Source organism: Nannospalax galili, unplaced genomic scaffold (assembly GCF_000622305.1).
Source record: "Nannospalax galili isolate Female #2095 unplaced genomic scaffold, S.galili_v1.0 scaffold809, whole genome shotgun sequence".
NCBI lineage: Eukaryota > Metazoa > Chordata > Mammalia > Rodentia > Spalacidae > Nannospalax > Nannospalax galili.
In genome coordinates, this window is record NW_008360015.1 from 1,885,790 (window position 1) to 1,912,516 (window position 26,727).

General features: G+C 47.6%; 1 protein-coding gene across 4 annotated transcripts; it reads right to left on the bottom strand.

The window, feature by feature from the left end:
- Window positions 1-3,168: 3,168 nt before the first annotated feature.
- On the bottom strand, window positions 3,169-25,821 carry Tmem130 (transmembrane protein 130). Of its 4 annotated transcripts, none has more exons than XR_003847931.1 (9): window positions 25,466-25,821; window positions 21,130-21,435; window positions 18,906-19,065; window positions 17,763-17,929; window positions 16,050-16,134; window positions 13,240-13,442; window positions 7,940-8,142; window positions 5,392-5,504; window positions 3,169-5,090 (listed from the first exon to the last, which is right to left on the bottom strand). XR_003847931.1 is itself a non-coding variant. In XM_008824027.2 (8 exons), exons 1-8 carry the CDS (start codon window positions 25,785-25,787, stop codon window positions 4,941-4,943), a joined length of 1,506 nt encoding a protein of 501 aa, XP_008822249.1. In that variant the 5' UTR covers window positions 25,788-25,821; the 3' UTR covers window positions 3,169-4,940. The 4 variants fall into 4 exon arrangements, 2 of the variants coding, with proteins under 2 accessions (XP_008822249.1, XP_029414988.1); XR_003847932.1 differs by having other exon boundaries at window positions 4,988-5,126; XM_008824027.2 differs by lacking the exon at window positions 7,940-8,142.
- Between the last annotated feature and the right edge of the window lie 906 nt (window positions 25,822-26,727).

Here is a 26,727-nt window from a genome sequence, read left to right on the forward strand (position 1 = left end):
TGGGAGCCTGCTGTTGTCAGAGTACACCGGGGTCTTACCCCATACTCCCACAGTATGCCCTGGAAACCATAGTGCTGGTACAAATATGGATGCCTATGTGCATGTGTCCAGTTTGCAGGGAAGAGCAAATACCAAAAAGAATCAGTAAATCAGCTCTTAACTGCTGAGCCAGCTCTCCAGCCTGTTTGTTTTTTAAGAAAGGATCTCAATGTAGCCTTGGCTGACCTGGAACTCACTATGTAGACCAGGCTGGTCTCAATGTCACAGAGATCTGCCTGCCTCTGCCTCCCAAACGCTGGGATCAAAGGTGTGCACCACCACGCCCTACTGGGTAAAGGATTCTTTAAGCACATTGTACAACACAAAGAAACTAAAGCACAGACAAATTAAGTGACACCATAGAGCCAGATCACACCTCAACTGTTCACTATGGGACCCCACTTTCCCCTCAGCTGCAATTACATTATTCTTTGGTTGGACCTGTGGATGTCTCAGAAAAGATACTCTGTAAGAAAAATCAGAAGTACAAAGAGACCCCCAATTCTTAAAGGACTTATCAAGGGCCAGAGCTCCCCAAGATGCCTCTGTCCTGGAAAGGGTTGACTATTCTAGAAGTTGATTGCTAGACTGGCTGTCTCACTTGTGTGTGAATGTGCATGTGTGTGTAGCTGCCCAGATACATGAGGTCTGTGCCTTAGACAAGGCCAAGCAGGAAGACCAGAGGAAGCATGGCTGAGTGGACACTGCCATCTGCTGGACACACTCCCAACTGCAGACAGACAGCCTATGGTGCTGGGTGCCTGGTCTCTTGGAGCCTTGGAGAACCCCAAGGGTCCTTTCTGCTGGCCAGCATAAAACAGGGTCCCCTGCTACCTCCTAGAGTCCCAGGGTGGGGGGGCTCTCTGGGTAACAACTTCAAGGGTTGTTGTTTCCAAAGGTATAAAATATGTTGGGCATGGTGACACACGCCTTTGATCCCAGCACTCAGGATGCAGAGTGAGGCAGACAGCCTGGATGGTCTACATAGCAAATTTCAAGCCAGCTAGGGCTACATAGTGAGACCCTGTCTCAAACAAAACAAAACAAAAAGCATAAAATACAGTGGGGCGTTATTAAAATGCTAGTAACATGTATTTCTTTGTATGGGTGTGTATGTTCACATGGGGGGGTGCATGTATGTTTGAGTGCATGTGCACATGTGTGCATGTGTCTGGAAATGAAAGGTCAACTTCAGGTGTTGATGCCCTAGTCACTAATTCACCTTATATTTTATTTTATTTTTATTTTTTGCATATGAGTGTGTTGCCTACATGTATCTAAGTGTATCCATGTCAATGAATGCCTGCAGAGATCAGAAGAGGGCATTGGATTCCCTGGAACTGGAGATACAGATGGTTGTTAGCTGCCAAGTAGCTGCTGGAAATCAAACCTGGGTCTTCTGCAAGAACAGCCAGTGCTCTTAACCTCTGAGCCATCTCTCCAGAACCCACCTTGCATTTTTATTTTAGATGTGTATGAGTGTGTTGCTTGCATGTAGGTAGGTGCCGCTGTGCCATGCAGTGCCCATGGAGGTCAGAAGAGGGTGTCGGATCCCCTGGAACTGGAGATATGGACAGTTGTTAGCCACCATGTGGGTGCTGGGAATCAAACCCAGGTCTTCAGCAAGAGCAGTCAGTGCTCTTAACTGCTGAGCACTCCAGCCCTGCCACCTTGTATTTTTTAAGACAGGGTCTTTCGTTGGCCTGAGTATCAATGATTCAGCTAGGCTGGCCAGCCAGGGAGCCCCAGGGCGTTTCTACCTCTCCAGTCCTGAGACAGAAGCCCATGCCACCATGCCCAGGTTTGGTTCTGGAAATCAAACGCAGGTGCTCATGCTTTCAAGATAAGTACTTTACCAACTAAGCTATCTCCTCAGGCTTCTGCGCTGAATCCTGACTTGCTAGAATTTAGAATCATACAGGAGACATACATTTCAGCATGCCTGTGAGGGCATTTCCAGAGCAATTTAACAGAGAAGGGAACAGTGCACTCTGAGTGTGGGCAGCACTGTTTCATGGATGGGGGTCCTGAGTTCAATTCAAAACTAGAAAGCAGGATCTGAAGAGGTGGCTTAGCGGTTAAGAGCCCTCGCTGCTCTTCCAGAGACTGGAGTTTTGTTCCTAGCACCCACATCAGATATCTCATAACCACCTATAACTCCAGCTCCGGGGGATCCAATGCCCTCCTCTGGACTCCATAGGCAAGCGTGTACACACACACACACACACACACACACACACACACATGCCCTCCTCTGGACTCCATAGGCAAGCGTACACACACACACACACACACAGCATATACTCAGTCACACACACAATTTTTTTTAATTAAAAAATAGCTGGGGGGCTGGAGAGATGGCTCAGCAGTTAACAGCACTGGCTGTTCCTGTAGAGGACCCAGGTTGGGTTCCCAGCACCCATGTGGCAGCTAACAGTTCCAGGGGACATGACACTTCTGACCTCTAAGGGTATTACACGACATCAGTGCACTTACATACATGCAGGCAATAGACTTATATACATAAACTAAAATTATAAAATATTAAAATAAAATTTAAAAATAGCCAGGTGTGGTGGCACACGCTTTAACCCCAACACTCCACACAGTAAGACCCTGTCTCAAAAAGGAAAACATTTTTAAAGCAAATATAGCAGCACTCAGCTCTGCTTCCTGACTGCAACACGACCAGCTGCCTCCTGCTCCACGTCCTCCCTGCCATGAGGGACTGCAACCCTTCTTAAAGGAAAAGCCCAAATAAACCTTCCTTCTTTAAGTTGCTTCTGTCCTCAGGTATTTTGTCAGCAATGAGAAAAGGAATATGCCTGAAGACATTCTACCTCCAGGAGGTCTAAGGGGTACCATTTAGTCCCCACCCTCGCAGAGCACTCCAGGCATAGCCTCATATCCTGCTGATTCTGAGCACTACTTAGAGGGTCTCCCTGTGTCCCCAGCTGGAACTTACTATTAGACCAGGCTGGCTCAGTCTCTCAGAGATCTGTCTGCCTCTGCCTCCTGAGTGCTGGCATTAAAGGAGGGTGCCACCACACCTAGTCTCTAAGCACTGCTCTTGCCATTTGCAAGGACACATTGTCCTTGCAGGAGGAAAAAACACCACACAGAATGTGCTTGGTGGTGCTCAGAACACTGACACTTTATTCAGCAGTAATGGTGGAATGTCATGAGAATGAGTGGCAGGACAGTGTGAACGCTGAATGAGCTCAAAGTCTAGGGGCAAAGTGTTGCAGTGACACAGCCCTGCCCCCAGTCTCCACCTTCCTTCCCCAATAGGTATAGGCTGCCCCAGCACACCTGAATATGTACCTGTACCTAACCATCCAACAGGTGCAGGCTGCCCCGGCACACCTGGACGTGTGAAACTGTGCCTAACCATTCAATAAGGTACAGGCTGTCCCAAACACCTGGTTATGAGTGCCTGTACCTAACCATTCAACAGGAGCAGGCTGCCTGGCACACCCCAATATGTGCATCTAGTACCTAGTTATCACCTCTCAAGGCACCCAATCCTTTCCATCTTCTGCCTTCTCCAGGTCCTTTTACGAGGGAAGGAGACAGGAGATGGGACTGGCTATCCCATTCTCGCTCTGACCCTCCTGTTTCTTCCTTCTATTACCTTGGGAGCAGCTGGGTGGGCAAGGTCTCTCTCTCTCTGTGTCTCTGTCTCTGTCTCTCTCTCTCTCTCTCTCTCTGAACCCAAGTCCTAACTGACTCAATCTCTCCTTTTGCTCTAAGTCTGTTTTCCCAGCGGACATTGAACTTATGAGTTTCAGTGAAAGCTGGTGAATTTATAAAGCACTCTACACTCAGAGTGGCCATCCTGCCCCAAGCTTTCAATAAGTCGAACATAGAACAGCCTGGCAATAGGGCAGCAGAGACCAAGGACAGAGAGGCTGGACTCTGCTGGGGCTGAGTGTGGGAGATCAAAGTCCACCCGAGTTCCTACTTCAGATCCATCCCAGCAGTGGGCCTTACAGATAATGCTAATCATTTGTGACATTCTGTGATGGACAACTTTAGTCGTTCACTTGACACACCTCAGAGAGGGAACCTCAGTTGGGGAATTTCCTCTGTTGGACTGAACTGTAGGCATGTCTGGGGGGCACTTTCTTGGTTATTGAGTAATGTGAGAGGGCTCAGCCCTCTGTGGGCAGTGCCAACCCAGGGCAGGTGGTCCTGGGTTAAAAAAGAAGGCTGAACACAGCCAGAGGAGCAAGCCAGTAAGCAGTGTCCCTCCGTGGTCCGTGCTTCAGTTCCTGCCTCCAGGTTCCTGCCCTGCTTAAGTTCCAGCCTTGGCTTCCCTTGATGATGGACTGTGAGCTGTAAGCCAAATAAACCCTTTCCTCACCAAGTCAGTGTTTCATCACAGCAACAGAGAAGTAACTTATACATGCTCCGTGCGCATATTCTTCCTTGCTGTAAGTGTGCCCAACTGAGTGCATGTGACCTTTCACTATGGAATCCAAACCAACTATGACCTCCTTCCTAGCTCTCCAGCATCGGCAGGGCTGCCCTGCAGAATGATGCGTGAATCCCCAATGGACAACAGGGATACCAATATGAGATGGTGATGGGTAGCCGGACTCACTTAGAAGAAACCTAAGAGAAAACACCAAATATCAGATTCCTACTTGGTAGAGGGTGGGGAGGTGACTCAGAGAGGCTTAACAGCAGTGACTACACTGAATGGATGGGAGGATGACAGCTGAGGGGGAAATGACACAAAGGGGCTTGTGAGAGCGGCTAAACTGTACAGATCAATGGCAGGCCTGGGCAAATGGCCCCACCTGTAGGGACCTCTTCTGTTTGGTGGTTTATGCCACCCAGCCTGAAGCTCCCAGTGGGCAGTCGGTGAACACTGAGATGGTGTGGGGGTGGGGTGCTCACACATTGTAAGTTTTCACAGGTTTGTAGAGGGGCGGGAGCAGGCCATGGTTCTCTCTGACGATTTCAAGGTATTCAGATGATGTGTCCAGAAAGGAGGGTCCACAGCACATCCGGCAGCAGCACCTGACCCCAGAGGGCTCCGGGTTCTTGTCAGACATAGGAGAAAAGTCAAAATCAGCCACCTATGGTGAATAAAACCCCATGGGTCAATCACCACCCACTGGGAGCCCCTCCCCTCACCAGCCCATTTTGTGGCCTTACAAGTGCAACAGAAAAGGAGCCCCTCAGATGGGTACTAGTCACTCAGCAGATCTACCCAGTCTACTCCTCTTCGGCACCTCATCCCAAATTTCAGGGGTTTGCTCCCCCAGCAGGACTCTCTCCAGGCATCTTGGCCTGACCCCCACACTCTCTCCTGGTCTAGCCTACACCCTCCTGAGCACCCACCTCCACCATGTCCTTAGGATGAGCAGCATTCCGCAGAGTCATGTAAATGACGAAAGCCAGCATCACAGAGATCAGCGTGGCACATGGGAAAGCAAAGACAAAAGGCTGGAAACCTGGGAGGGAGAGAGGGGAAGTTACAGGACTGGGTAGCTGGTGCTAAAACACTGGCTCATGAGGTAACAAGATGGCTCAGTTGGTAAAGGAACTTGCTGTGAAGCCTGACGATCTGAGTTCAATTCCTGGAAACCACAGAACGGTGGAAGGAGATAAGTGACTCCCAAAAGTTATCATCTGACCTCCAAATGTGTGTCATGCCATGCACGTATGCATGTACACATATATACACATTAAGTTTATAATTAATTCATTAAAATATTCATTCATGTATGTCCTAGTTTGCTTTCTACTGCTGTTTCATAGAACACTCTTGACCAAAACCAACTTGGGAAGGAAAGGGTTTATTTGGCTTACCTGTCCCAATCACAGTTCATCACTTAGGGAAGCTAGGGCAGGCCGAAACCTGGAAGCAAGAACTGAAGCATGGACCACAAAGGAATGCTGCTTACTGGCTTGCTTCTCTGGCCTGTCCTCAGCCTGCTTTCTTATTCAACCCAGGACCACCTGCCCAGGGGTGGCAACACCCACAGTGGGCTGGGCCCTCCTTCATCACTCAACAATCAAAAAAATGCCTCACAGACATGGCCACAGGCCAATCCAATGGAATTCCTCAGCTGAGGCTCTCTCTTCCTAGGTGTCAAGTTGACAACCAAAGAACCATGACTCTGTGTGTGTGTGTGTGTGTGTGTGTGTGTGTGTGTGTACTCATCAGGGTATGGGTGCATCATGTGTTGGTGGGGGTATTCGAGTGCACAGGTGCATGTGTGCATGTAGAGCAAAGGACAACCTTGAGAGTTCTTCCCCAGGTGCCTATCACTTTTTGTTTGAAACAGGGTCTCTTTTTGGTCTAGAACTTCTCTAAGTAGGCTAAGCTAAGTGGTCAGTGAGCTCCACTGATCCTCCTGACTGCCTCCTAGCCTGCCATCACTGGGGTTACAAGCACGTACCACCAAGCCCAGTTTTTTTATGTGGGTTCTGTGGCTCAAACTCCAGTTCCCATGTTTCCATGGCAAGCACTTCACTGGCTGAGCCCAAATGCTGGTTCTTAGGAGGCAAGCACCACAAGAGAAAGAACAGTCAAATCCCACCCATGAAATTCAGCTCTTAAGAGCATGAGCTAGGCAACTCCACAGGAAAATCCAGGATTAAAAAAATAATAATTGGGAGCTGGGAAGACATCTAGTGGTTAAAGTACTGGACACACATGAGGATTGAGGCTCAGATCCATAGAACCCATGTAAACGTCAGGTGGGCTTGTCAGCCTACCTGTTATTCCAGTCTTGGAAGGGGAAGACAAGGGATTCCCCCGTAGAGCAAGCTGGGTAGCAACACTAGCCATACTGGTGAGCTGTGAGTCTGACTGAGAGACCCTGTCTCATTGAACAAGGTGGAAGAGCAATGAGGATGATTTCTGACATCGACCTAGGCGGTCCACATGTAGGCTCACTCAGGCCTGACTCTCACGTGTGACATACACAGGCAAACATGCATAAACACATGCACAACACACACATGAATGGATAGACAAATAAATAAATAAATTAGGGTATGTGAAAGTTTTAAAATATACTTACAAGCTACTTAGCTATAACTTCTCAGGGACAGTTAAATTCCTCATCCCTTGCATCTGGGGCAGGACTCAGTGACTAGTTCCCAGTGTACAATGTGACAACAGTGAAAGTGAATGACCCTCCAAGTCCACAAAATGAAATACAGAAGGTTTCCTGTGATGGGATTTCTGTTGTCAACTTGGTTAGATTGAGAGTCACCTGGGAGATTTGTAAAGCACACCTCTCTGGACATTTCCAGTGATTTTTGAATCCTGCAGGTTTGACAGTAATCAATGGATTAATCCCTTGATGGATTCATAATTGCTTGGCATTATTGGGGGGTGGTAAACATAGGAGGTAGAGATCTGGGGGGAGGTGTGCTTGCTGCAACCTAGAATCACCTGAAAAGAGTCTCAGTTGAGGGATTATCTCAATCAGGTTGGTCTGGGCTGTCTGAATGAGGAAAGCTAGTATAATGTAAAGGTGCTTTTGTTTCTGCTCTGGCTGTGGATGTGGTATGGTAGCTGCTTGCCCTGACTTCCTCTCAGTGATGGACTGTGACCTGGAATTGTAAACCAAGTAAACCCTGTCCTCCCCTAAGTTGCTTTTGGTCAGGTGCTTTATCACAGCAACATAAATGAAACTAGAACAGTAAGTCACTCAGGACATGGGGGCTATCTTCTGCCCTGGCTCTTTCCTGTCTCCCCTTTGCCCACTTCCTGTCCACCATGATGTAAGCTGCCCTTTTCTCTGATTCCTCTTTGCTATGAAAAAGCTCCTCTGCCACACACTCCATCACCATGCTGCCTGGAGCCAAGAAACCATGGACTGAACCCAACAGAACCGTGAGCCAAACAAACCCTTCCTCTCTTCAGTCTTACCGTGTTGGATGGACAGTGACGTAGAAAGAATAAAACCTCACAGCGGTGCTGTGTCCTCTGCCTTAGCTTCCCGTTGGCACATCTGTTCTCACCCACAGAGCACCTACTAAAAGCCAGCATGGAAGAATGGAAACACTCAGTGTTTGCCATTAGGTGGTCACGAGTTCGAATTCTGATTCTGATCTTCATGCTGACCTGAGAGGCTACCAAGGAAAGGTGGTGAGATGAGTGAGAGGCATGAATGTGCCAGGCTTGGCAGGTGGTCACTCTTCCCACGCCCTTTATCAGGAGGATCGTTTCCCAAGGAAAGGTGGTATGATCACCTATACTGCCTTATCTTTTTATTTTCATCTTTTAATTTTCATATTTTGGTGTGTATGTATGTATGTGTGTGTATGTGTGCTGCATGTATGTAAAGGTGTGCAAGTGCAGTTGCCTGTGCATGAATGTCTGGAGGACAAAGTTAGGTGTCTTCCTCTATCACGCTCTACACTATCCTATTTTTTGGTTTTTCTACTTAAAAAATTTATTGTACCAGGCACAATGGCCCAATACCTTTAATTCCAGTACTCAAAAGGCAGAGGTAGGCAGATCTCTGTGAGTTCAAGGCCAACCTGGTCTACACAGCAAGTTCCAGGTTAACTGGGCTACAGGGAGACCTTGTCTCAAAAAGACAAAAAAAAAAATGTACTGCATTTATTTATTTATTTTATTTTTTTATTTATTTTGTGTGTGTGTGTGTGTGTGTGTGTGTGTAAATACACAGGCCACAGTGTTCATGTGAAGGTCAGAGGACAACTCTGTGGAGTCATTTCTCTCCTTCTACCATGTGGATCCCAGGGATAGATCTCAGATTGCCAGACTTGGAGGCAATCTTGTTGAGCTATCTTGTTGGCCCCATTTTTTGGCTTTGCTTTTTGTTTTTACTTGTTTGGTTGGGTTTTTTGTTTGTTTGTTTGTTTGTTTTTGTTTTGTTTTTTTTTTGGCTCGTCATTATTTTATTTTCTTGAGACAGGGTCTCACTGCGTAGCCCTGGCTGACCTGGAACTTCCTACATAGATTAAGTTGGCTTTAAATTTTCAGAGATCCACCTATCTCCGCCTCCCCAGTGCTAAGATTACAGATGTATACCATCACACCTAGCTTCTGTTTTTTGAGACAGGGTGTCTCACTGAACTTGGAGCTCACTTATTTGGCTAGACTGGATGACCAGGAAGCCCTGGGGATCAGTCTATCTCCACATCCCTGCCCCCAGTGCTGGAGTTACAAACACACTCCATTGTGTTCAGCTTGTACATGTGCTAGGATCTGAACTCAGGTCCTCATGCTTGCATAGCAAGCACTTTACCTACTGAGCCACCTCTCTAGCCCTGTACGTCTCTCCTCATAGAATTCATAGGGTCTATACCCTTAGTGACAGTCCAGGGCATCCTGGAGGCAGCGGAACTCAGAGCACCCAATAAAGCCCAGGAGGTCACTCAGGACCTGCAGCATCTTTATCAGAGACTCAGAGAAGGACTAAGAGAGGGGAGGGCATGGGAGAATGCCAGGGATAACTGTACAGTCAGTCTTGAAGTCAGGCACAGCCAGCAAGGTCTGGCATGCCCTCAGAGGCACTGGGAAGAAAAGAAGGTTGGAGCTGGGTTCTGTGCATTGGCCCAAGCCTTCATGTAGCAATTTCCTTCAAAGCAAAATGTTCCTTCCTGGAAGGAAGAGGAAGGCTCTAAGACTCAGGAAGTAAACAAAATTTACAAGTCTCAGAAAGCTGAAACTTACAAGATTCATAAGGCAGGAACAATTGCTGAGGGGAAGGAGATTTTGTCTAGTCCCCTGCAAGTTACCCAGGAAGCCTGAGGGCCACAGCTTTCCAGAGTCCTCAGCCATGCTGGGGTGGGCTTTTGGTGCTGCAACTGCCCTGGGGTCATCCATGCTCCTTAAGTAACTCAATAAACCCACTGGCTCACCAAGTTGGACTTCAGTGGGATTATTATTTTGATGTGTGGTTGGTGCCCTGACTGGGGTAAGCAGATGTCTGCTGACGTCCTGTCTCCCCAGGAAAAGCCACACAACAGGCTGACATCCAGCCTTGCTGTCTCCCTGTGCCTTATTTTTCCCATTTGTAGCATGAAAGGTGGAACCAACTGAGGCACCAGAAAGGCTATCCCTAGTGTCCTGAGATCCTACTTTGTCCTCTGTATAAGGACATGCTTTCTGGCTTCCTAGAGTCCCAAACCATTATTGCTGGGGATTACTGTTTTTGTTTGTTTGTTTTTAAAATATTTTATTATTTTTATCTTACGTGCATGAGTGTTTTGCCTGCATGTATGTAAGTGCACCATGTGCATGCAATGCCCACAGAGTTCAGAAGAGGACATAAGATCCCCTGGAATTGGAGTTAGACAGTTGTTACTCTCCATGTGGGTGCTAGGAATCGAACCCAGGTCCTCTGGAAGAGCAGCCAGAACTCTTAAACTCTGAACCACCTCTCCAGGCCCTGTTTATTTTTTAAAATAGGGTCTCATGAGGCTGAAGAAATGGCTCAGTGGTTAAGAGCATTTGCTGCTCTTGCAAAGGATCCAGGTTCAGTTCCCAGCACACACATGGCAGCTCACATGTTCATAACTCCAATTTCGGGAGATCTAATGCCCTCTTCTGGCCTTTGCAGGCATTGCATACACATGGTGCACTTACATATACACAGGTAAAACACCCATACACATAAAATAAATAAATTTTTAAAAAAGATACAGGGCTGGAGACCTGGCTCAGTGGTTAAGAGCACCTCTTACAGAGGACCCAGGTTTGAGTCCCAGCACCCACATGGCAAACAACTGTAACTCTAGTTCCAGGGGATCCAATGCCATCTTCTGGCCTCTGCAGGCATTGTACAACACAGGTGCATTTACCCACATTTAGGCAATACATTCATACACATGAAATAACAATAATAAAATATTTGTTTTTGCCAGGTATGGTGGCACATGCCTTTAATCTCAGCACTCGGGAGGCAGAGGCAGGCAGATCTCTGTGAGTTCAAGGCCAGACTGGTCTACATAGTGTGTTCCAGGACAGCTGGGGCTACAGGGAGACCCTGTCTCAAAAAGACCAAAAAAAAAAATTTGTTTTTAAAAATAGGCTCTCAAAGTCCTGGTGGCACACATCTGTGCCACAACAATTTTCAGTCTTGTCTGAGATAATGTACTCATGGATATTATCAATGAATGTTTCAAAGGTTTCAGAGGAAAAAAAAAATAGGGTCTCATGTAGCCCAGGCTGACCTCAAGCTCACTATGTAGCCAAGGATGACCTTGGGCTTCTCATCCTCTTGCTTCCACCACCCAAGTGCTGGGATTACACATGTGTACCTCCACACCTCATTTTATGTGATGCTGGGGATCAAACCAAGGCTTCCTGTGCAAGATGAGTGCCCTATCACCTGAGCTACATCCCAGCCCTACTTTGTATTTTCTGAGGCACCCACAATCCCTGGAAGACTCACTTCAGCCCTGGAAGCTGGTAATAACTGTGAAGGAGGCTGATTTTTGTGGCACAGTAGTGTTGAGGTGAAGTTGCCAGGGCAGGGGTGATGGTGGTAAAGGAAGAAACACTGTGCTGATGATAGTCCATCTAGTGCAAGGTGTTCACACTGGGGACATAGGAGGCTGGGAATGTGTGGGAAGGGATGTTGACAACAATGGTGGAAATGAGCTATAGTTGAGGTGATATCAAGATTTCACAGAAGCCAGTCCAAATGGTTGGCAAAGGAATTGTAAATGGTAGGCACAGTTACAGGATTGGTCATTGTCAGCTGGTGTTTAGAAAAGTGGGTGGGGTCAGAGATGACCATGGCAGTGTGGTAGTGATGATGATGGAGCATGCATGGTCCTAGCGGGAACTGACACAGTTGTTACTGTTTGGTCATGCTGATGTTCATGGTGGGGTTGGTAGAGTTATAGGTGCTGTTACTGAGGTTGGTAGAATGTTACTGATGATACTGGTTGGGTGTGGTATTTGCTGATGGTGGTAGAGTGTTGAGGATAACACGGGTAGAGTTTAGTAGTGATAATGATGTAGTACTGGGGTTGTGATAACTAATCTTAGTTGTCAACTTGACACATTGTCAAAGACAGAACCTCAGTTGAGGAATTTGCTTCATCAGATTGGCCTGTGTATGTCTGTGTGGCATTTTCTTGACTGCTAACTGATGTAGGAGGGCCCAGCCCACTGTGGGCAGTGCTATTCCCAGGCAGGAGGGCCTGGGCTGTGTAAGAAAGCTGTCTGATGGGCTGGAGAGATGGCTCAGCAGTTAAGAGCAATAGCTATTCTTGCAGAAGACCTGGGTTCAATTCCCAGCACGCATATGGCAGCTAATAACCATTCATAACTCCAGTTCCAGGGGATTCAACACCCTCTTCTGGCCTCCATGGGCACTGCACTTACATACATGCAGGCAATACACATAAAATAAAATTCTTTTAAAAAGAAAGACAGGTACCTGATCAAGCCAGAGGAGGCAAGCCAGTAAGCAGCGTTCCTCCATGGTCTCTGCTTCAGCTCCTGCCTCCAGGTTCCTACTTGAGTTCCTGCCTTGAATTCCCTCAGTAACAGATTGCAATCAGGGAGTTTTGTAAAATGAAATAAACCCTTTCCTCCCCAAGTTGGTTTTGGCCAGTGTTTTAATCACAGCAACAGAAAGCAAACTAGTGTCAGTGCTAAGTTTGATAGAGTTTTGTCAATGGTATTCGGTGGAGTTTGGTGTTGGTACTGAGGTCAGTAGAGTGCCATTGATGGCATTGGTGGTAATGAGGCTGGTAGAGTGTTATTGATGGTATTGGTGAAGTCTGGTGGTGCTGCTGAAATTGGTAGAGTAGTGTCAATGGTGGCGATGGTGGTTTTTGGCAGAGTTGGTCAATATGGTTGTTTTTGACCTAAGAGAGCTACTTGGTCTTAGTGCTGCTGGAGTCAATTCTTTTTTAAAATTTATTTACTTATATTTTATGTGTATGAATGTTTTGCTTGCATATATATAAGTGCATCACATACATGTAATGCCTGTGGAGGTCAGACAAGGTCGTCAGATCCCCTAGAACTGGAGTTATGGACAATTGTTAGCCACCATGTGTGTGCTGGGAACTGAACCTGGGTCCTCTGCAAGAGCAGCCAGTGCTCTTAACTGCTGAGCCATCTCTCCAGACCCAAGGTGGAGTCATTTCTTGATGGCCTTGGTAGGCTGGGTTTGTGGTGGTAGACAGGGCTTTGATGCTTGTGTGGCACTTAGCAGAGGACGAGGTGTTACTTACTGGAGGGCCACACCTGGATCCTGTGGTACTGGTGAGTCTTGCTGATGGCATTCTCAGCCCGGATGCTGAAGCAGTAGTCCCCAGGGTCATGGAAGATGTGCGTCAGGTTATAAGATGTATTGGCCACAGATACAGGGTGGCACTCTCCTTCCTCCAGTGGGAGACACCCCAGCTTGAGCTGCCAGCACACAGTCAAAGGCGGGCTGCAGGGGAAAGGGACAAGCTTTCAGAGGACCTGGAGCTAAGACCAAGTCCAGGAAAGGCAAGCTGGCACTGGGCTACCTGTCCCACATGATGATCCATACTAATCGTCAACTTGATGGGATTTAAAATCACCATAGAAACAAACTTCTCGGCATGTCTGTGAGGAAGTTTCTAGATTAAGTTAATTGAGGTGAAAAGACCTACCCTGAACATGGGTAGCACCATTCAGCTTAGAGTCATCTGGGAGAGAAAACCCTCCACTGAGGAATTTCCTAGATCACATTGTCCTGTGGGCATGACTATGGGGGATTATCTTATTAATTGATGTAGAAGGGCCCAGCCCACTATGGGCAGGACCATCCCTAGGCAAGTGGTCCTGAGTTCTATATGAAAGTTAACTGAATATAAGCTTGACAGTGAGTTAGAGAGTGAGCCAGCAAGCGGCATCCTCCATGGTTTCTGCTTCAAGCTCCTGCTTGAGTTCCTTCAGTGACAGACTATGACCTAGAAGTATAAGCCAAATAAATCCTTTCCTCCCCAAGCTGCTTCTGGTCAGTGTTTTATCACAGTAACAGAAAGGAAACTAGAACATAACAGTGTTTCAAGGGCTAGACCCTGACTACTAAACTCTGCAGCTCTCTCCGCCCGAAGGACCAGGTGGAAGAAATAGATCTAGCTTTGTAGAAAAAAAGAGATCTAGCTTCTCAATGTCCTACCACTTTCTGAAAACAACTTCATACTTCTCTGACCATGAGCCCTGACAGGTCCCATCAAGAAGGTTTGTCCAAGAGAAACCCCTAGCTTATTTGCTTCCATTTCTCTTTTTTTTTTTTTTTTTTGTCTTTTTGAGACAGGGTCTCCCTGTAGCCCCAGCTGTGCTGGAACTTGCTATGTAGACCAGGCTGGCCTTGAACTCACAGAGATCCACCTGCCTCTGCCTCCCAAGTGCTAGGATTAAAGGCATACACTACCACGCCTGGCATCCATTTCTTTTTTAAAAAAATTACTTCTCCTTTGAGAATTTCATACACGAATACAGTGTATTTTTATCATATCCACACCCCTTCCAGCTCCTTAGACAGTCCCCCAACACTCCCTCTCCAAATACCATGTCCCTTTCTTAAAAAAAAAAAAAAAAAAAAAAGCTGGGCATGGTGGCACACACCTGTAGTCCCAGCACTCGGGAGACAGAGGCAGGCAGATCTCTGTTGAGTTCAAGGCCAGCCTGGTCTACGTAGTAAGTTCCAGGACAGCTGGGGCTACAGGGAGACCCTGTCTCAAAAAGACTAAAAAAAAAAAAAAAAACGAGTCCAATTAGTACGGCCTATATGCACATGAGTATGTGCCACCTACCCAGTGGCCACAACCCCCCAAAGAAAAATGAGTCTCCCTCCCCTAGCAGCCATCAACTGCCAACAGCTCCTCAACCAGGGGTGAGGCCTCATGAGCCCCTCCCCACTGCATTCTGGGATTTTGAGTGGCTTGATCTTGTGTGGGTCTTGTGCACATGACCACTGCTGCTGTGACCTTATGAGTTCACTGGCCTTGTCACGTGCAGAAGACAGGGTTTCACAGCACTCTTCCCCACCTCCAGCTCTTACATTCTTTCCACCTCCTCATTCATGAGCCTTGGACCACTGAGGAGAAGCCTCCACTCCTTACGGGTATTGCACCTTGCACAGATAACCGTTGGAAGTGGTGTCTCCCTCTGGTCTTTTCTCAATTGTCTAATTCCTAAAATAGTGTCTGGCTCAAACCAGGCTCCTCACCCACCTCTGCTAACCTGCACAAACTCCCCTTTGAGGCTGGGGGATGGAGCAGGCTTTCCAGAAGGCAGGTGTCCCCAGGGGCCTTGAAGATGGGCCGCATTTGAGCATATGAGAGGAGAGGCAGAGAGCTCTAGGGTCAGAAAATTATGTAGACAAAGGGCCCCATGTCACTTACAGAGGGTTTTGCACAGGAGGGGTCTCTTTGTCTTTCTAATATGCTGCACAGAGTGCCCAGAAGACCTGTCCTTGCTCCCCAGGACCCTGAGAATGAGCTGAGGCAAGCAAGCATAGGTGGTAGTTTAACCTTGGATATGAATGCACTTAGCAGCCTAGCTCCATCACCTGCACTATGGCACACAGCCCTCCAAACAACACACCTAGCAACCTCACAACCCGTACTATGTAAACCAGGCTACCCTCAGTCTCAGAGGTCTGCCTGCCTCTGCCTCTGCCTCTGGAGTGCTGGGATTAAAGGCATGCCCCACTACTCCTCGCCAGCTGCCAATCTTGACTGTGTCACCCTCTAACCTGCAGTATGGCTTCACTCCAAATAAAGTTATCTTGCTTCATTTGCAAAGATAGCCCTGAGTGAGTCCTTATTTTTCAATTCTTTGGATATGAGGCCAAGAACCTAGAAACACCTGGCACAGACCCTGACCACACAGTTATGCCCACGGCTCTCCCCAGGGCACAGGTACAGGGTAGAATGGTACAACCATTCTTCCATGAAACCCAAGCTCCAGGGATGAGAGGAAGGAATGGAGCAGGCTCTAGTGCATCACTGAGAATATAGAAGGATTACAGGGCACCCACAGAACACCCTGGGGGTTCACTTACCTCCCCTGGAAGTTCAAGGTCACTGTCATCTTTTGGAAGGTCTGAATTATTGTGGGTCCCCAAACCTGGATGCCTCGAAGGGTTTCTATCAAGAAAGAGGAACCTGTTAAGACCCAGCAACTGAGGATTGTCACAAGGCACACAGGGCCTAGGCTGTGTGACCACCATCATGTCCTCCTCTCTGTCCATGGTGCTGGCTCAGAGGGCAGTGGCTGGAGAAACAAAGAGAAGGCAGCTCTCTCACCAACTCCAACCCATTGCCACTGAGCCATAATAGCCTATGCCACAGGAAAAACACCAACCATTAGCAAAGATAAAGAAATCTTCACAAGGGCTGGGGAGACAGCTCAGTCAGTAAAGTGCTTGCCTTGTAAGCATGAGGACCTGAGTTCAATCCCCAGAACCCATGTGAAAAAAGGCTGTGTGTGGAGACACAGACAAGTGGTTGCCTGGGAGTTGCTGGCCAGACAGCCTAGCATACTTGGTGAGCTCCAGGCCAGCAAGAGACCCTGTCTCAAAGATAAGGTGGTTGGATATGGCTGGTTAAGTTGCCCCATACAAAATAAGTGGTTGGGGGCTGGAGAGATGGCTCAGTGGTTAAGACCACTGACTGCTCCTGCAGAGGACCCAGGTTCGATTCCACATGGCAGCTAACAACTGTCTGTAACTCCAGTTCCAGTAGATCTGACACCTTCTTCTGACCTCTGTGGGTATTGTACAATACAGGTGTACTTACCTACACGCAGGCATTACACTCATGCACATAAAATAAAAATAATTAATTAATTTTAAAAAAGTGTTTGGAGCACTTTAAAAATCAGTGGTTAAGGGCGTGGTAGTGCACGCCTGTAGCCTCAGCACTTGGGAGGCAGAGGCAGGCAGATCTCTGTGAGTTCAAGGCCAGCACGGTCTACCTAGTGAGTTCCAGGACAGCTGGAGAAAAAACAAAACAACAACAATAAAAACCACTCAATAGAGGGGATGGAGAGTTGAATTAGCAGTTAAGAGCACTGTCTGCTCTTGCAGAGGACCTGAGTTAACCACCCTAACTCCAATTCTAGGGGATCTGAGGCCCTCTTATGACTTCCACAGGCACTGCATACCTGTAGTACACTTGCATACATGCAGGCAAAACACTCATACACATAAAATAAAAATAAATAAGCCATAAAAAGAAGGTGGTTGGCCCCTGAAGAATGACACTGAAGGTTGTACTCTGACCTTAACATGCACACATGTGCACGCCCACCTGCACATACACATAAGTGTTCACTCAAGTGCACTGTACACACCCCACACACACACGCACACACATGCAAAGGAATCTCTGAAAGCTGCCCAAAGTCAGGAAGAGGTGGAATTGGATATTTCTTCCTTGCCTCAGACTAAGGATACCCATCCTCCAGAGTCAGCTTTGACCTTAAACTTGTTACGACTGGGGAACAAGTACCAGGGAGGATCACCAGACTCATAGCACGTGTCTAGTCACACCCAGGTCCTGGGAGCAGGGAGGCCTAAGCTAAAAGACCACTTGTCTACAGAGTGGTCACATGACCCTGTATGGCTGGATGACTGTGGAAACTTCTCAGGGGATAGGGGCATGAGGAGACAGGATGTGTCCAAGCATCGCCAAATGCAAGCCTGCAATCAGTTGAATCTGGAAGAGTGATGTCTGGGGCTCCTTGGGTAGTGCCAGCCCATGGGGAGACCCACCCTGAAGCTTTAGTGAGGCTGAGAAGTCGCCGGTCTTCTGCATGATGCGCTTTGTGGTGTCTGGCTCAGTCTGTTCCCATTCTGCCACGACCTTCAGTTTCACAACGAAGGCTCCGATCATGGAATACTTATAATAGACCTCGGAATTGTTGGTCACCATCAAAGTTCTGTAAAATGACAGGGAGGAGAGACATGACTGCTTCCCGACCTGTAACATGGAAGTGATACGAGCAAGGTGAAGTGGAGCACCTGCAATCCCAACACTGGACAGGCTGAGATAGTAAGATCTTAAATTCAAGGTTAGCCTGGAATACGTAGATTAGCCTTGTTTAAAAAAAAACCAAAACAAAAACCCCACAGCTTTTGAATTAGAATTTGTCAGTTCTGACTTTTCATATAGTTTTGGTTTTGGTTTTTAAGACAGTCTCATGTAGCCCAGGCTAGCCTTGAACTTGCTATCTTGCTATTTAACCCAGGACAATCTTAAACTCCTGATCCTCCTGCCTATACCTCTTATGTTTGGAACAACCATACCTGGTTTTTATTCTTTCTCAAGGAGAACAGGGGAGCATGGCATGGTGGCACACACCTTTGATCCTAGCACTTGAAGAGCAGTTAGTGCTGTTAACCACTGGGCCATCTCCCCAACCTCTTATTTTATTATGAACTCAGAGATACACCTGCCTCTGCCTCCCAAGTGCTGGGATTAAAGGTGAGCACCACAATGCCTGGCTGCTTGGGGGTTCTTTTTTATTAATTTTATGTTATGTGCATGAGTGTTTTGCCTGCATGTAAGCACACCCATGTCATGCAATGCCCACGGAGACCAGAAGAGGGCATCAGATTCCCCTCGAACTGGACTTACAGTCAGTTGTTAGCTGCCACGTGGGTGCTGGGAACTGAACCCTGGTCTTCTGCAAGAGCAGCTAGTACTCTTAACCACTGAGAAATCTTTCTCTCCAGCCCCTGGTGTTTGTTTTTTGTTTTAAGACAGAGTCTCACTATGTAGCCTTAGTTGGCCTGAAACTACCTGAGTAGACCAGAGACCTGCCTCCCTTTGCCTCCTGAATGCTGGACTTAAAGGCATGCACCACCATGCCCAGCTGAAAGTAATTTTTTAAAAGAGGATAAATAAGGACATACCCGTCTCCGAAGTCCCACTGGTAGAGAAAGGAAGCCATCTTGAAAAAGTTGCTCGGGTCACGGAGGAGAAAGGAGACTTTAAGGACTGACTTCGTGATGTAGGAGCTTGGCCAAGGCAGGGAGGTGTTTTGGGCAATGATGAGGTCTCCCATGAGGAACTCTGGGAAAGATGAAGGGAAAGTGAATTCACAGAAGCACAGGGCACAAAGAGCTAAATGAGATCTCTAGCAACAGCTGTGGGTCCCTCGCTCAGCTCTTTAGCTGTCAGAGCTGTGTGAGGTGTGGGAACCCTACAGGTACCTCAATGCAGACAATCCAGTCACACCCTGCTGCACAGACACTGGTGATGACTCACAGTTCACGTCAAATGCCCAACCAGTGCTTCTGCCCCCTCCTCCCTTTCACAGGGAGACAGATCTTCCTGGCAAAAGTGATGCCCACCAGCAAAAGGGGATATACAGACTAAAGCAGAGTGTGGTGGCCACATCTGTATAATCCCAGCACTTGAAGGAGGATCGGGAGTTCAAGATCATCCTTGACTACATAGTGACTTGGAGGATAGCCTGAGCTCTATGAGAACTTGTCTCAAAACAAAGTTGCATTAGAACTGAACATGTACAGGCTTATTGTTACTGTTTTTATTCTCTAAACAATATGGTCTAACAACTGCTTACATAGCATTTACATTGTATTAGTTAAGTAATGCATCCAGAGATGATTTAAAGTACACCAGGGAGGGGGTGGAGAGATGGCGCAGCCTGTTAAGAGCTCTGGCTGCTCTTGCAGACAACCTGAGTTCAGTTCCCAGTTCAGCACCCGTGTCTGGTGGCTCACAACTGTTTCTAACTCCAGCTCCAGAGGTTCTGATGCCCTCTTCTAGCCTCCATAGGCACTGTAGTTACATGCACAGATACATACAGAAACACACACAAACACACAATTAAAAATAAAAAATAGGGGCTGGAGAGATGGCTCAGCAGTTAAGATGCTCTTGCTGAGGACCCAGGTTCAGTTCCCATCACCCACACGGCAGCTAACAATCATCTGTAACTCCAGTTCTAGGGGATCTGGTCCCCACGGATACTGCACAACACTGGTGCACTCACATACATGCAGGCAAAGCACTCATACACATAAAGTAAATATAAAAAAAGATTCTTTTAAAATTCATTTTTAGTGCCGGGCATTGTGGGGCATGCCTTTAATCCCAGCACTCAGGAGGCTGAGGCAGGCAGAGGCAAGCAGATCTCTATGAGTTCAGGACCAGCCTGGTCTACATAGCGAGTTCCAGGCCAGCCGGGTCTACAGGGAGATCCTGTCTCAAAGAGACCAAAATAAATAAATAAAATAATAAGTTGGACATGGTGATGGGTTGCATTTATAATCCCAGCACTGGGGAGGCAGAGACAGGTGGATCCCTGGGGCTTAACAGCCAGACAGCCTAGCCTAATTGGTGGTGAACTCCAGGCTATTAAGAAACTGTCTTTAAAAAAAAAGTGGGGGGGGGGTTGGTCGTGCTGGTTCAAGCCTTTAATCGTAGCACTTGGAAGGCAGAGGCAGGCAGATCTCTGTGAGATTGAGGCCAGTCGGTTCTACTTAGGGAGATCCAGGCTGTCTGAGGCTAGGGAGACCCTGTCAAAAAAAAAAAAAAAAAAAAAAAAGGCCAGGCATGGTGGCACACGTCTTTAATCCTAGCACTCAGGAGGCAGAGGCAGGCAGATCTCTGTGAACTCAAGGCCAGCCCAGCCTGGTCTACATAGTGCATTCCAGGTAAACTGGGACTACAGGGAGACCCTGTCTCAAAAAGACCAAAAAAAAAAAAAAAAGGCAGATGTCACCTGACGAATAAAGGACACACTGTTGTCTCTGGCCTACAAACTCCTACACACATAAGCACACAAACATTTATACACACACACACAGTTTGAAAGGAAGACTAGGGGTTTAGGTCAGTGGTGAAGTCCTTGCCTATAAATGAGGCACAAGAGTTTGAAGACAGGCTGGAGAGGTGACTCAGCCATTAAGAACACTGGTTGCTCTTGCAGAGGACCCAGGTTCAGCTCCCAATGCCCAAATGGCAGCTAACAACCATCAGTAACTCCAGTTCCAAGGGATCCGATCTGGCCTCTGCAACATGGTACTTACATACATACAGGTAAAACACTCCTACACATAAAATAATTTTAAAAAACTTAGAAGGCAAACAGGTAGAGAAGATCCTTACCAGTAAAGTTGAGGACCACCATGTTCCTGGCTACAGGCTGGCACATCCAGCAGTGGGTGGCAGTGACCCAGACAGACACCGGAAAGTCCCCAGGCACATTGCCCACCACTTGGATGGTTGAGGTCAGATCCTTCTCCATCTTGGCAGTGAGCATCAGTGGTGAGTAGATCCAGTGGAAATGGTACAGGTGGGTGTCTGGGGGCAGGGTGAGGCTGCCATTGTCCTTGGCCACCAGGCTGGCTGAAATGGTCACTTCTGCTCCAGTGGTGGCAGGTCCATTGGTGGTAAGATTAAGATCATAGAGACCTAAGAGACATACACAGACTGTATCTCAGGAAGGGAACTACAAGGAGCTTCTTGGTCACCTCTAATGGGGCATCAGTTATTTTTTATAATATTTTTATTTTTAATGTGTATGAGTGTATTGTCTGCATGTGTGTGAGTGCATTCGTGTCGTGCAATGCCGCGGAAGTCAGAGATTCCCCTGGAACTGGAGTTAAGGACAGTTCATAGCCACCATGTGGGTGCTGGAAATCAAACCCGGGTCCTCTGCAAGAGCAGTCAGTGCTCTTAACCGTTGAGCCGTCTCTCCGGTCGCAATGGGGCATCAGTTATAACAGAGTGGGGAGTGGCAAGATGGTTCAGTGGGTGAAAGTGCTTGCTACCAAGCCTGATGATCTGAGTTCGATCCCTGGGACCCACAGGGCAAAAGGAGAAAACTGATTCCTTTAAATTGTCCTCTGACTCCACACTTGTGCTGAGACACACGCATGCATGCACATACACATCAAATAAATAAATGTAACAAAACAAAGTGCTCTTTATTTATTTGCAGACCCCTAGTTGACATCTGAAATCCAAGACATCACCTGACTCTGTAGATCATGTTTTCTCCTATTCATTCACTCATTCGTTCCCTCATACCATTCATGGTAAACTTTAATTTATAAATCAGGCACAGCAAGAGATTAACAATAGCAACTAATAATAAGGGGAGTGGTGCTGGAGAGATGGTTCAGTGCTTAAGTGCACTGGCTGCTCTTGCAGAGGATCCAGGTTCAGTTTCCAGCACACGTATGGCAGCTCACAAGCATCAATAACTCCAGTTCCAGGAGATCGATGCCCTCTTCTGGCCTCCACAAGGTACAATTACATGCATGTAAGCAAAACACTCATACACATAAAGAATAAATTTTAAAGGAATTCACGGTCATTCTTGGCTACATAGCATGTTCAAGGTTAAATTGGGCTACATAAGACCCAGTATTGGGGCGGGGGGCGGGGAGAAGCAGGTTCCTGGCTGGCCTGGAACTCCCTATGTAAACCAGGCTGGAGTTGAATTCATGACAATCCTCCTGCCTCAGCCTCCAGAGTGCTGTGGTTATAGGCACCGGCCACCACACTGAGCTACACTTAGCTCATTTCACTGAAACCCACTTTCCCAGCCAAAGTCACCCCTGTGTGGCTCAACTTTCACTAAGGGCTGATACAGCCAGCAACATGTACTCTCCAGTCTCTGCACCGTGTGGTATAGTGGTTTAAAAAACACATGTAATTAAATGTAAATTATTCTAATGTGATTGCCTACATTTAATTAAAACTAAGGATTCAGCTTCTCAGTCACACATCTCAAGTATGTAACAATGATCTGTGGTTAGCCACCACAGCAGGCACAAATAATTTATGTTTGCTCAACACTCTATTGACCATGGATGCTCCAATCCCTCTGGATTTCTGCTCTCCCTCATGCTCTTAAATTTTATTTTATTAGCTGGGCATTGTGACACACACCTTTAATCTCTGGCTGCTCTTGCAGAGGACGTGGTTCAGCTCCCAGCACCCACATGGAGACTAATAACCATCTGTAACTCCAGTTCAAAGGGATCTGATGCCCTTTTCTGGTCTCCCCCAGCACTGCACAGATGTGGTGTGCTTACATGCATATATACACTCATATGAGTAAAATAAAATTAATTAATTTTTCAAAAAATCTGAGCAGGGTGGTGCATCTCTGTCCCAACACTGGGGAGGCAGAGACAGGAGGATCCCTAGTATCTTGCTGGCTAGCCAGTCTAGAACTGGTGAGTTCCATATTCTAACGTGATTGCTTAAATTTAATTAAAAACTAAGAATTGGGTTTCAAGATCATATTAGGCAAGTGATAATGTGAGATGGCTCAGCAGTTAAGAGCACTGGCTATTCTTGCAGAAGACCTAGTTTTAGTTCCAGCACCCACATGGCAGCTAACCCTTCGTAACTCCAGTTTCATGGGCTCCAACACCCTCTTCTGGCCTTTCCTGATATTGTATGATAGTGGCCTCTCCTCTCCATATATGCAGGCTGAACACTTGTATACATAAAATAAAAACAAATAGAATTCAAAAATAAAATAAAAATCCCAAGTGCCCAACAAACATATGTGGTTAGTGGACAGTATCAGGCTGTGCTAGAGATGAACAGCGACTGGAGGAGATGCTGGGGGTCAGCATCTCACCTCCACAAGTGCATGCACACAAACCCAAATGCATGTGTACCAGCATATGTACGCTCACACATAGACATGCAAACACACACGCACACACACTCTCTCCATGGTACCACTGAGCCATACAACGTCTGGAGATTAAGGTGTGGCAGAAGAACCAGGTCAGCTGGTATTGTTTCAGACTGTTCACCTAGGTGTTACTGATTGAACCCTTTCTGAGTTCCCCACGTCTACAGGTCCTGGGAGTGCTCAGAACTGAAGAGCATGTTCCTCTTCACAGGACACCTGTTGAATTCATCAGCAAAACTAGGAAGCTAGTCTGTCTTCAGATGTGCCCCATTCACTTCGGAGGAAAGTCCCCTCTTAGGGACTTTGGCTCCAGTCTTTCCTTTTGCTCATGTCCCACGTCCACTCTGTGAATGTCTTTCCTTCAGAGCCATTAGTTTAATGATAAACCCATTTAAATCAAGATGCCAAGGCTGGAGAAATGGCTCATTACATTGGTCTGTCATTGGTGCCTTAACTGAAGTAGATGTCTGTTGTGTCTCCCCAGAAAAAGCCACACAACAGGCTGACATCCAGACTTGCTGCCTCCCTTGCCCTATTTTTCCCATTTGTAGCATGAAAGCCAGTTGAGGCACCAGAAAGGCTAGCCCTAGAGTCCCAGGACCCTACTTTCTCCTCTATGTAAGGACATGTTTTCTGGCTTCCCAGAGTCCCCAACCATTCTTGCTAGGTTTTTATTGTTCATTTGTTTGTTTGTTTGTTTAAGATAGGATCTCATGAGGCTGGAGAAACGGCTCGGTGGTTAAAAGCACTAGCTGCTTTTGCAGAGGCCCTAGATGGGATTCCCAGCATCTACTTGGTGGCTAATAATGGACCATAATCCAGTTCCAGGGGATCCAACACTCTCTTCTGTCTTCTGCCAGCATTTCATGACACTGGTGCACTTACATGCAGGCAAACACTCATACACATAAAATATGGATAAATCTAAAAAAAAAAAAATGTTTTTTGGTCTTTTTGAGACAGGGTCTCCCTGTAGCCCCAGCTGTCCTGGAACTCATAAGGTAGACCAGGCTGGCCTTGAACTCACAGAGATTCACCTGCCTCTGCCTCCCAAGTGCTGGGATTAAAGGTATATGCCACCACACCCGGCTTCAAAAGAATTTTTTTTTTAAGATTTGAATGTGGTGATGCATGCCTTTAATCCCAACACTCAGGAAACAGAGGTAGAACCTCTGTGCGTTCAAGGCCAGCCTGATCTACATCATGAGTTCCAGGCCAGCCAGAGCTACATAGTAAGGCACTGACTCAACAAAACAAAATAAAAGGAAATGAAATGAAATAAAATAACAAATCATTCCCAGGGAGGAAATGGCAGACTGGCCTCCTGAGATGGAGACTCGTACAGCAGGGCAGAAACCATCTTAAGGCAAAAACGCTGCCCCACCAGGACAAGCTGGCGGGGCTCCCCCATGGCTCCCCCATGGCTGTGGCGGGATGACCTCCCCTGGCTCATCCTGGCCTCCCCGAAGCCATTCTCCCTATTCCTCCTCGGGCAGGTACCAGTCCCGGAGCATCAAGATGGACGTGCCTGCCATTGGCGCGCTTGCGCGCAAAAAGCAGATCGGAGATCCGTTCGCGATGGAGGCTGAATCAAGAGGAACAGGTAGGTAACTCAAGTGCCTGGGCGACAGAAGGGTGCCAGGGAGAGACAGGATGCACGCCGACAGGCGTCATCTTCCATCTCCTTACCTCAGTTTCCAGGTACACCACCCCCTCCCCACCCCCACCCCCACCCCTACCCCTACCCCTACCCAACCCCACCGCTGACAGGCTGCGGATTACCTGTAGGCACCCTTCCCAGGGTTAGGGGCAGAAGGCAGGCGAGCCAGAGGATGCCGCCGAGGCGACACCAGACACCCATGGTTTTGGCTAGGAGCCGGAATGGAGGTCTGGGGGCGGGAGCGCTTCTCCCGGTGCAGCAGGAGATGTGCGCGGAGATGCAGGAGCGGTTCCCAGCTTCCGGATGCTGCTCCGCCCACACAGCCCTCCCCAGCGCCCAGCAACCCTTCCCTCCTGGGAACCCTGTGGCTTGCGGATCCTGCCTTCCGCTCTTCCTGGCTTCCTCCCAGCATCCTCCTTGTGGTCCTGAGCTCTGACTCAGCATCCTCAGAGGCAAGCAGAATCCTTGGGCCTCCACCTTCCTTCTGCACACTCAAGACCACCATTCATTCCAGACCTGGACTGACCCTCTCTGTATTAGTTTCTTTCTGCCTTGGTTTACAAACTACTTGACACAAGCAACTTAAAGAAGAAAGGGTTTATTCGGGCTCACCGTCTGAGGGCGCAGTCCATCATGGTGGGAAGGCATAGTGTCAGGAGTGTGAGGCAGCTGGTCACACTGTATCCACACCTAGGAAGCAGGGAGAGGCAAATGCTGGACTCAAACATGGGCTAGCACTCACTTCATTGTCACCAATAACAGATGATCCCACGGCTCCTTGGTCCAAGCAGGTGTTCCTCTGACATAATAGAGCAGAATGTGTCTGTCCTAGAAGTCAGCCGTAGGTTTGGCATGGCCCCACATAAGTGTGGGCATCCTGTATCTCGGTCTTAGCTGGGCCTCTACCTAGCTATATACCTGGGCAAGAGCTCTCCAAGCACACTGAGAGGTTTGAATGGTCTCTCTGTTGGCATCAATGCTTAGAGAGCCCAGACCCACCTGCTAACTCAGTCCTAAATAGAGAGGGTGCAAGACACCCCCACTTATCCCCTGCCTCCTGAGAGTCCCCAGCAGCCTGAGTACTGTCACACGTTAACCAAGCTCCACTCTCTTACCTAGAGCCCTTATTGTGTAAGTCAATCTAGTAAACCCCCTTTTATGATAGATATACATTCTGTTGGATCTGTTCCTCTAGCAATCCCACCTAACATACCAGGCTAAACACAGAACATTATTTGGGTGGCAATAAGGACTCAATCAATACTGGCTATCATTAGAATTCCTTAAGGACCTTAGAAAATTTTACTTATTCATCAAGAATTACAACTGCTGGAACTGAAGAGATGGCTCAGCAGTTAAGAGTACTGCCTGCTCCTCCAGAGAA